Here is an 11,422-nt window from a genome sequence, read left to right as displayed (position 1 = left end):
GCTCCTATCTAATTTCTACCTTTGAAGAATCTTCAAAATGTACGTAAACATGAATAACGTTACATCGTCAGCACGAGATGTTAATGCAATTGGATGATGTCGCTGTAGGGATTGTATAGAGTGACAACAAGGGATTACATAATGTATTTTAGCATGTTAAAATAAAATTAATCAAGTGGAATTTGACATCGTAGATTGTGCAAATGCTATTCACCCAACGTAGAAGATAGTACAGTAGTAAGAGAGTAATATCTTGCCTAACAATCAAGAAAGTAATTCAATTACTGTTAATACAGTTTTGTACTTAGGTAAACCCGAAGCTCCGGTATTTATTCTATGGCATTAGCTTATGATTGATAAAAGAATCTTATTTCAAATAGATATAGTCGTTTGCAACAAATGTTAAATGTACGGTATTCAGACTGCTTACTATAGTATTGTACTTTCGTAATTAATATAATTTGTTAAAAATACAATATTAGGCCGTACAACGTATATTAGGTTTTATATCTATAATACCTTTGCCAGGAACGCTTACTCTACCCCATTGATATGTATCTTTCATACAGTAGCCTGTTAGCCCTATTTCAATGGCATTTACAGTGTATGCAAACTACTATACTGTATATATAATAAGGAAAGTTTCGGTTGTGACGCTAGAACCCAAGTATTTTATTAAATATAACAGGATTATGAGTAGCTATAAAACTTTCATACAAATTACAGTACACAGTAATATAGCATTATATGAACATAATGAGTAGATAATACTACGTATACTGTCCTTACCAGTATTATAAATTAAATTTATAAATCTAAAAAATTTTAATAAATACGAGTACTGTACGTGGAATAGACATGCTGGGACACCGAAGAACTCGTGATCTGTGATACATGTTAAAATTTCCAGTATTCAAGTACACATATTCCACCATTTTTATGTTACTGTTGGTAGGTATCTGTTGGCTGTGTAGTAAATTTTTCCTAAATTTACAATAGCTCAATTTAGCATTATTTGTAAGTGAGTAAACAAATTCCAGCTAGTCTGATGTCACGGTAACAAAATTGAGCAGCCATCGCATACCCACATTAACGCAGTTTGGTAATATAGCAGTTGCTATACTAACCTTTACAGCTCACTAACTTCATACTCATACTCATACCATACTTCTAGATTTACTAGTTATCTAGAAGTCTAGCTCATATCTAGTAGCAACAATATTGGCCGTCCTTCCAATGTCATAAAACCGTTTGATCATTCTACGCTAAGATGCAGCTGATACAACTATAAATACTGAAATTGGTTTAAAAATCGTATCAGGAGAAAACTGATGCGAGTTAATTACATACTACCACAGTTACAACATGTATTGCACCTGTTACAAAGTATTGATGTAGTATATAGTTGTTATAGGAGAAACTAATTCAGTGTTCTTAATTCTTTATCCTAGCATCATGGTTGATAGCGTGTATCGTACCAGATCATTAGGTGTAGGTGCTACAGGATTGAAAGATCAATATGCTGACGGTAAGGCTGCTCGGGTCTGGCAGTCATACATAGGAGATACTTCGACAAGAACTGCAAATTATCGTCATTGGCTCAGAGACTTATTAAAACATTATGAAGCGGACACTGTCCTTGACGTAGCATGCGGTACTGGGTATGAATTATTTCAGTCTTAAAAAAAGAATTTGGGATCGTATCATCGCTTCGATCGCACTGTAGTGTAACATTCGTCGAATTATAGAGAATTTGCGGTACTGTGTTATTAATTAATTAATGTATTCATTACATAGGATTGATTCCATCGTCCTTTTGGAAGAAGGTTTTACAGTGACGAGTATTGACGCTAGCGACAAGATGTTGAAACACGCACTAAAAACACGATGGCAGAGGCGCAAAGAAGAAGCTTTCGATAAATGGGGTATACGCTCAGTTTATGCATCGTAGAATACGGTGTGTGTGGAATAAATGATGAAATACGATTGTATTCTTATACTTTTTTATTTTATTTGTAGTTATTGAAGAAGGAAATTGGTTGGCCTTACCACAATCAGAAATTGAGATTCCGAATTCCGGTTTTGATGCTGTACTTTGTTTAGGCAATTCATTTCCTCATTTGCCAGATTTTCGTGGCGATCAAGCAGATCAAAAGTTAGCCTTAGCAAATTTTTATGACATACTTAAACCTGGCGGAATTCTAATAATAGATCATAGAAATTACGATGAAATAATCAAATCAGGAACATTACCACAAGAGAAGAACATCTATTATAACAGCAAGGTAGTTTTCTGTATTAATTTATCGGTTTTTTTTAACTTCTGTGAAACATATCCGTTTATCGTATTAAAAATTATTACGAAAAGAGACTCAATTACTAGCATATGTTATTATATGCTGTATCTATGGATTAAGTACTTTTACATAGTGCATCATACATACCTATTAAAAACTATTGAATTGTAAGTAGAAGAAAAGTTACGCAGATTTTTGATCATTGAGTGAAATTATAGGATGAAATGGTGATATGCTGTATAGCTGAGTTACATTAAGCAAATTTACTAAACATTTACCATACTTGTATATGTGTAAATTTACAATCAAGGTATCGCTACAGTATAATTATAATCTACGGCACTGATGAAAGAGTAATTTCTTGATTGATAAATTAATCTAGAGTTAAACCTTAGTAAATATTACTATAGTAACAGCAACAAAAGAGATATACGCTCAAGACTTACTTAAGAAATAATTCAGTGAAAATCTATGCACCTTTCTACGCTAGGATTCAAATCTGAAAGATATTAAAACCTCGGTCCTGCACGTAAACGGAAAACCTACTATGGTAACCCTAGATTATATTATAGCTACAGAGGATGCTGCCTGCGATGCCGGTGAGGCCTATCAAAGCGATAAGAAGGAGCCTGACAACAGGTAAAAATAATATCAGAAACGATTTATACGTTTACGTATTGTGATCTAGAGCTTTTGGAACTATATTACTGAAGTGTAGTCTTGCTACACCTCCTATGCTTACGAGCTGTGATTAATCTCCAATATATCGTTTTTACATTTTCTTTCTATAGTAAGTTCCGGTTATCCTACTACCCACATCTTGTTGATAATTTTACCGAGTTACTTCAAAACACTTTTGGCAGCAATGCCAAGCACGAAATTTTTGGAGATTTTAAGTCTTATAAAAAGGATTCAGGCAAACCGCCACTATTTTTCATTCACGTTATCCAAAAGCCTTTATAAAGTAATAACGAGAAAAATAAAGAATAGACGTACTTCTTTGTAATATGAATCTCCTGTAGCTACAACTTAGGTTTAAGTCCGTTATTGCAATTTGTGATCGTCATGTGAGGTCAAGCAATACTATCAAATAATGCTGCCAACTCTTAATATAATATGAGTAGTGTATGTAGTTACGTAAAATCATTAATAATTATAAGGTACATGGTATACATTAAAAAATTTTCATGCTTACACAAGTAAGATGTATAGTGAAGCGATATTAAGATATTCTATTGGTTTATATTTATTATATAGTCTAGTCCTAATAAAAGGATATTTCTGTTGTAGTGTTTCAGTCAAGTACCGCATGATAACGACATACTTTGTTCGTTCACCAAATTAAATAAAATTTCAATTTTTTTTAAATTTGCAATCGCTCTACTCACTTTAAATTCATCGAAAGAGAACATTTGTAACATCTGAAGTTTCAAATTATGATAACAGCGAATTCATAAATAATATATAATTTAAACTTACTGAATCAAAATTTGTGTTGCTGTAAATATAATCGAACTCATCTCTTTTCGTTATGAGTATCAATCATCAAAAATTTTTCTAACTCTAAGTAGACGTAGACATACGAAATCATGTCAAGTTATAATTACTGAATCTCTACAACTTTAGATCCAGTAAAATAATATAATTATTTCCATAAACTTCAATAAAGTTTACTAACTTAAAAACGTGATAATTTTTAATCAATTTGTATTCATCATGCAATATCCCTCTTCAGAATGACTCGTTATGAAAATAGACGACGTATAAGACGCTAACATCATTATCCAGCTTTATTAAGCTTCCAAAATTGTTAGCAAATACAAATACAGAGGCAATATCTAAGAATTAGGTAGGTAAGCATTTTTTAATTTTGTGTTAGGCCACTATCCAGTATCAGTGTGATGATGCTATAATATATAAGAAAACAAAAAATTGGAATTTCTCGAAAAGGAACTGTATCTCAAAAACATAGGGAATTTCTTTGTCACGAAGTACTATATTACAGTTGTTTTAATGCAAAATATGAAAATTAAGCACTGCCTTACTGAACTTAGTAAATGTCAGTCCAACCTTAACAATAGAGTGTAAGGCTTAAACCATTGTTAATAACTATTCTACGTAGAAGAATTACACTGTGCAAGTGTCATATACGAATATTCTGTCATAAACGTACTACACTACAGTGCTACATCATTACTGCGTAGGAAAGGCTTGATAACCACCCCAAGCATTTGGTTGCGGGTACGCGTAACCCCCCTATAATCGTAGAATTTAACATTAGCGCAATTATCGCCGAAATTAAATCTTAGATTATATATCACGTTACGCAACATGTATTAATGTATACTTGTCCGTAAGCAGCCCATTGTTGCTGTTGTTGGTAATACATTGATGGATCCGGCACTCCCATCGGATTTGGAGTCGTCGGAGCAGATGCAATAGCGTTTGGATCTGCTGCACTATCGGATTTTAGTTGCTTGGCTTGAGTATCTGATTGCCTAAAGTATATTCAAAATAACGGTTTAGCGACTAGTCATGGCAGAGATTTACTTCATTTAGATTAGTCAAGCTAAAGAAATAGCTTACCCATCTTCTAAAGGTCGTTTTCGTGAATTCGTATACTTCGGTAAGTCAACGTTGTACGTTGTTTCATGACTTTCATATGCTTCTTTTATTCTGAAAATTACGAACCGGTATAGATACTATAAGTTTACACATAAGGTCTCATAGCTCGGAATCAATCACAGCTTACCTTCCAATATCTGTTTCGAAATCTTCCAAAAAGTTTAATCTCATGCGAGAAAATTCTTCCTTACAAGTTGATGGTAAAGCATCGTTAGCAAATATTATAGAAAATACAGCTTCAATGCGAGTTTTATCAACACATCCTGGTTGTGATAATTCTAGATCGAGTAATTGCCAATACAAAGCTTCCGATTCCTGAAACACAAATTAACTTTTAGTATTGTAAACATAACAATGACAGCTTAAATTTAAATCCTAATACTACTTGCCTTGCACTTTTCAATCCCTTCCGTTAACGTTTGCCTTGCCGCATTGACATCACCTCTCACCTAAAATGCAAAGTTTACAGTCAGAATACTTGAATTTTAAAACAAATGACATACCATATAACAGCAATCGCGTACCTGGAGATGATACTTAGAAAGCTGGGAAATATAAAGAGATCTCGTAAGAGATGATTTTGAATTAGAAATCGCATCTGAATATAAACCATTGATATTATCAGCGTTTCCACGACGGCGAGCTAAATTTATACGATGCATAGTAACTACAGCTAAATCAGGCACACGGTCTAATAAAGTCTTCAAGATATCATCTGCTCGATCAAAATTGCCTAGTAAAAACGGGAATAAACCGCATGACATTAATTCTTACCTGAATGACATATTATCACCCTTAGACATAAATTTTACTAACCAAATTTCTCTTCAGCAGTAGCCCAAGCGATATGAATACTATGTTTTCGAGGCAAATGGACCGTGCATGCTTTCTCAAAAACAGCTAATGAACTTTTAGGATTACAATCTTCCATATATTTCGCATACTGTTTCGTCAAGGAAATCAATAGAATTAGTATTGCAAGTGTAATGCACTCCAGTTTCTATAGTATAAAATCTATGTTCGATAGCCACCTTAAGCCAGAATTCTTCATATAAAGCACAAGCGATCAAACAACGTTCGAATAATACACGAATACGATTCTGATCTCCTTGCTCAATTTCAAAGTCTAAGTACTCCCTCCAGTTTTTAAGTTGATCTTGCTCCAAAGGTTTAACATGGAAATAAGGCCTTTTAATCTATGAGAAAAAAAGTAAGCGTATTTACAAATTCTAAACCAGAAATAATAATTATGTGATCTCGCAGCAGAACAAGAATGTTAGCATTAAGAATTTCGAACCTTATCCTCGAATCCCCAACGCTTCTTAACTTCCTCTTCATTTGCGCTGTACAGAGCTTGTCTAGGTTTTATCAGCCAAGCCCGTACTGATTCTGTAGTAATTGGCTAGAAAATAAATAATAGTATAAGTAGATGATATAAGGTATTATAAATTGAAAAAAGTTACTAATAAATAATCTACTTAGCAAATTATCTATATTGACAGTGTCACCTGCTCTGCATCACCGGATGAGGCAATCTCAGATTGGATACTTGCAAGATCTTCTTCTGACAAGATATCTTCAGGCGTGTTGTTGTTGATAAAATCAGTTAAACTAAATGACATAAATTGTGTAAATCTCAATAGGGACATATTTATCAAATTTCTTCAATTACGAAGCCATTTACGGTTAACATCCATTTCAGTATACATACCTTAAAATATAACTGCCATATTGTCGAGTAGGGATTTTAAGTATTTGATCGAATATAGGGATAACATTTTTCAGTAATCCAGATCCTTTTTCCCAAGCAATATAAGAATTCCATAAAACATCCGAAATAAACTCCAATCCTGCCGTTGCAATGGCCCGCTGGTATAAACTAATCGTGTAACGAATATTTATATACTTAATAAATTACATCAATAGGTGATTTTTTTTACAGTTGCCCACGAGAATGACAAATATTAATGTACACAAAGAGGTAACCAAATTCGTTTACCTTTAAACTGAGATTGAAGAGAGTTGATGATATTTTGTATAACGAATATCAATGGCGAGCTTTTTTACATGACAAGATATAGTTGACTTTTTTAACTTTTACAGCTATATTGTGCTCTTTTATTAACATAGCCTGCTAACTGTTAATTTTAGATCATTATCTACGGTAAATACGAACTCAAAGCTGTATGACGTAATACTAACAATCATCAGCTTGTTTAAAAAATAAAAATAAAGAGTAAGTACTTAAAGAAAATCGACATATTCAATCTTACCCCCGAATTTCATCTATTCTATTTTCACCACTTTCTTCAACAGATTTTGAGAAAAATGATAGATAGCTTTCCCATAAATCTATGCTCAAAGGGATAGCATTTACGCCAGCTTCATAGATCTGATTATAATATACCAGAAAGAATAAATCATCACATTTGTAACCGATATCATAATTAGCACTTTTATCTAGATTAATAGCGTAGAAACTAGTGAAAGACAAAGTATCACAAAGCAATACTTTAAGCTTTTTGCTCTCTTTGTACTTTGTCGACAAGATACTATTTCCAAGGTTGTTCCAGCGGTTACTTCCATAAAAAGTAACTGTAACTGTCCTACGAACGTTGTCATTAAGGATATATAAAACTGCAAAAGCTACGAGTACGATCGGTCACCAACCAAAAATAGTTACCAAAGCATATTCTAACGATATATTTGGTATTATCTACTGATCCATTTAATTAGTTGAAATGTACACATGAGGAAGATGTCGATAATTACCTGTAAAACTTGATTGGAATCAGTGTATTTAATGGCTAATTCGGCATATTTTTTCCAATATCCGTAGCAGTAGGGATAATGCTTAAAGAATTCGTTATAAGCCCCAGAAATGTAGCTAAAGTCCTCCTATACATATAGAAATTAATTTTTACATTTAGTATAGTAAAATCCACGGTTATTATCATCTGCTAAAGTGCTATTATAATATCGGCATGTTGTTATTTTAAGATCCTATCATACCTTCTTCTCGACATATTGTAGTAAGTACGTCCAAGAATCGAAGTCGCTTGAATTTTGTCTAACAGGTTTCCAATATGCTTCTAATTCATCCTCTGCAGTCGCATTTCCATCTGCTGTTGGATTTGTAGCTTCATCCTGTTGCTGTTGTTGTTGAGTTACTACTTGCATATCTGCTTGATTTTCCATTTTTGATCGAAGTTTAACTATGAAATTTTATCAAGATGTGCAAGGTAGATTAGATAAAGAACTCTAACGTCGTTAGCAGATTACATATTTCAAGCACCGTGTATTAAAGTGAAAAATTTTATACAGTACTAAGAATCCCTCGCCTGGTTGATAATTATGATACAAATGTTTTTAACTACTCTATCTCTGATATTACAGTGCATTAATACGGGTTAAAATGTGGGATTCCAAGTAAAAATCACAGTCCGTATCATTGACTAATATACGCATAGCTGAGTACTTTAGGATGACCAATAGCAGTAAAAGTAATTTAATAAACCCGCACGACATTTTCGTAGTGACTGTGAGAAAATTAATAATTGATACACCCAACCGCGCACCTAATCATGGATTACTAAAGGAACATTTGGCAATCCATGGATTTCGCGCTATTTGCTATTAGTTAGTTAGACCCTTTTGCACCAAATAAATAGCGATAATAAAAGCGACTAAGCGAGCCTAGCAAGGCGGCTGCCCTAGAGCTCGTATTCACTAAAAATTCTAATGACCACAGGTAGTAAATTCGTATTCTATCTGTACATGATAATCTGTGGTAGTGATTACAAATTTAGCTACAACATTTCTCACCATCAAATTATTAATAATTAATCCATTATGAATTATTATAGTGTAGTGCTATGTCTAAGGTATAGATGTAGCGGCAAACTACCGTAAAACCGAGCATTTCGTCTTACGCTAATAATTCTAATTTATACGGAAATTTTGTCATTTTATTACTCCTATGTGTACAAAGAGTTCGACCGTATTTCACAAACGTATAAATGACTGATTACTCCATCGTGATGTGCAACTCAAACTTGAATGATATTACAATCGAGCATCAATGAATGTCACTATTATAACCCCTCAAATTTAGAATTTCTTCCCTTTTATCAACTGGTCAGCGCTGAACTATACGTAAAATTACAATAATCAATAATACTGTTTCACTAGTGGAATGCATTATCTACTAGCTACTGATAGTCTACTGTACTAAATAACTAACTAAACAGCAACTTGATACATCTTTATTCCTTGATCATACATACAAAGAAAACACGAAAATTTATCACGCATTGTCGATCATCATAAAATTTGAGACCCAAAATCTTAAAAAATAAAGTCTTAACGAAACTACAAATACTTTTAATTGCCAACATAAAACTAATTTCTACTTCTTCAACTTACAAAATGGATCTTTATGTTCAGATGGATACGATAAACTATAGATTCAAGCGCCAACGAATTAATCCGCTCAAAGAAAGTCAAATGCTAAGATACTTCGATGGCGCCCCCGTTAACCCACCAGTCACGTTTAGTCTTACTGTACTGTACTATACACTGTACACTGTACACTGTACAGCACAGTTAGAGGCTCAAATACTAAATACGGTACTGTAGTCTGTACTGTACTGTACTGTACAGTACAGTACTGTGACATTGGGCCTCATTTCGTTTTAAATCTAAATCTACAGTATTTAATCCAAAATAATCTGTCCGTCTGTGATCTTTCAGTCCGTCATACTGTACTGTATTAAAACATATGCACTGTACAGTACTGTAGTCTGTACTGTACTGTACTGTACTGTGACATTGGGCCCAATTTCGTCTTAAATCTATTTAATCTAAAATAATCCGTCCGTCTGATACCTTTCAGTCCGTCATACAGTATTAAGTAGATTTAAGACGAAATGAGGCCCAATGTCACAGTACTGTACTGGATGTACTGTACAGTACAGTACAGTACAGACTACAGTACAGCGCGTGTGTTTTAATCTACTGTAAAAAAATAATCCGCTCGTCTGAGACCTTTCAGTCCGTCATACAGTATTAAAACACATGCACTGTAGTCTGTACTGTACTGTACACTGTACAGTACAGTCCTGTGACATTGGGCCTCATTTCGCATTAAATCTATTTAATTTAATTAAATCTAAAATAATCCGTCCGTCTGAAACCTCTCAGTCCTTCATACAGTATTAAAACACATGCGCTGTAACAACATAAGTGTCACAGTACTACCACTGTCAGCTCGGTCAAGAATTTCAAGATCGTACGACACTAAATGCGTCCGTTGATCGTTTGAAGCGTACTAGTACGTACAACACTAGTTTGAGTAGTTTGAGGCTTTGGAGGCTGAAGCTCATTCACGGACGGATCTCTAAAAGCTGCCACTACACCATGTTCCCTATCTTAGCTTCGTCGCTATGCCGTTCACGAACTCGTCTATTAGCTTATGGATCTATTGTAAGTACCACTAAACATAAAGCTTTTCCATTGCAAGGTATCACTTCTTGCTAAAGCATACAATAAATAAACTACAAGTTATCTAGCTGTATGTTTTTTATAGCACAGTACAGTACAGCAGTTTGCAAGAGCTATTTACAGCGTGAGCATACTGACAAATACTCGTATGGTATAATGTGAAAGCTATCCTATCCATGCAATTTTTTATTGTTATTGTTTGCTGTTCTGCACATATTAATACTGAAAATTGATATCATTGCAGTGGTCTAGACAAATTGAAAATCTGGCTCCAGCTGACCAAAAACGTGACCGAAAGGCTTATCATCAAATAAATTACAATGTTTATCCCCATATCCCTTTACGCCAAATTGATTCCATAAGTGGATGGATGCCTCCACTAGGTAGAGTATGACTGCATTACACACTTAAAAATTAGAGATTTAAACAGCCTTCTTGATATCATAACTCATGTAACTTCATTCTACTAGATTCACCTCCTCCTTTACCCTTTCGTATCAATCGTTCCAAAACGAATAATATCCCAGTATATAGCGAGATTAGAAAAGGGCGCACCTTACACCTGACTATCATTAGAAAGATTGAAGGAGATTTACATGTAAGTATCGTGTGCTTTATGAGTTAGCTTGAAGATACTTGTTGATCATATCATTACATTTATATTTTCAAGGCTGTTAAAGAAGGTTTAAAGCGCTTATTGGGAGAAGATGTACAGATTCAAATAAATGAAGTAAATAGCCAAATCTTTATCAAAGGCAAACATGTAAAGCCTATTACCAAATGGCTACTACTTCTTGGATTCTAATAGCATAGAATTTTAAATAGCTTAAGAAATTGTATCTTATGCACATTCTAAAAAACATTCATCACCGCCTGCCTGATTAGCCTGAATATTGTAAATAAGATTCTAGCAATGACCGAATGCTAAATTTGCTGATATTATCTTTGTGAATCTCACGGACTATCAATCGATAACAAGCGTCATGTTTTTATAGGGA

General features: G+C 33.8%; 3 protein-coding genes across 3 annotated transcripts; 2 read left to right on the top strand and 1 right to left on the bottom strand.

Annotated features, from left to right (window-relative positions):
• Positions 1-1,455: 1,455 nt before the first annotated feature.
• On the top strand, positions 1,456-3,260 carry TRIADDRAFT_59780 (uncharacterized protein; the record flags this gene model as incomplete). The annotated part of the gene is made up of 5 exons (XM_002115858.1): positions 1,456-1,661; positions 1,798-1,925; positions 2,020-2,285; positions 2,788-2,936; positions 3,089-3,260. 5 exons carry the CDS (start codon positions 1,456-1,458, stop codon positions 3,258-3,260), a joined length of 921 nt encoding a protein of 306 aa, XP_002115894.1.
• Positions 3,261-4,490: 1,230 nt separating this feature from the next.
• On the bottom strand, positions 4,491-8,120 carry TRIADDRAFT_59779 (uncharacterized protein; the record flags this gene model as incomplete). Its single annotated transcript, XM_002115720.1, has 13 exons — positions 4,491-4,553; positions 4,645-4,795; positions 4,884-4,973; positions 5,050-5,237; positions 5,447-5,655; positions 5,739-5,865; positions 5,954-6,118; positions 6,220-6,324; positions 6,431-6,533; positions 6,634-6,801; positions 7,196-7,314; positions 7,695-7,820; positions 7,935-8,120. 13 exons carry the CDS (start codon positions 8,118-8,120, stop codon positions 4,491-4,493), a joined length of 1,800 nt encoding a protein of 599 aa, XP_002115756.1.
• Positions 8,121-10,340: 2,220 nt separating this feature from the next.
• TRIADDRAFT_59778 (uncharacterized protein) lies at positions 10,341-11,229 on the top strand (the record flags this gene model as incomplete). The annotated part of the gene is made up of 4 exons (XM_002115857.1): positions 10,341-10,406; positions 10,669-10,807; positions 10,895-11,022; positions 11,095-11,229. 4 exons carry the CDS (start codon positions 10,341-10,343, stop codon positions 11,227-11,229), a joined length of 468 nt encoding a protein of 155 aa, XP_002115893.1.
• Between the last annotated feature and the right edge of the window lie 193 nt (positions 11,230-11,422).

The sequence above is a fragment of the Trichoplax adhaerens genome, genomic scaffold (assembly GCF_000150275.1).
Source record: "Trichoplax adhaerens TRIADscaffold_12 genomic scaffold, whole genome shotgun sequence".
Lineage (NCBI taxonomy): Eukaryota > Metazoa > Placozoa > Uniplacotomia > Trichoplacea > Trichoplacidae > Trichoplax > Trichoplax adhaerens.
The sequence above is the reverse complement of the archived record's forward strand: the minus strand, read 5'-3'. Positions and strand labels throughout refer to the sequence as shown.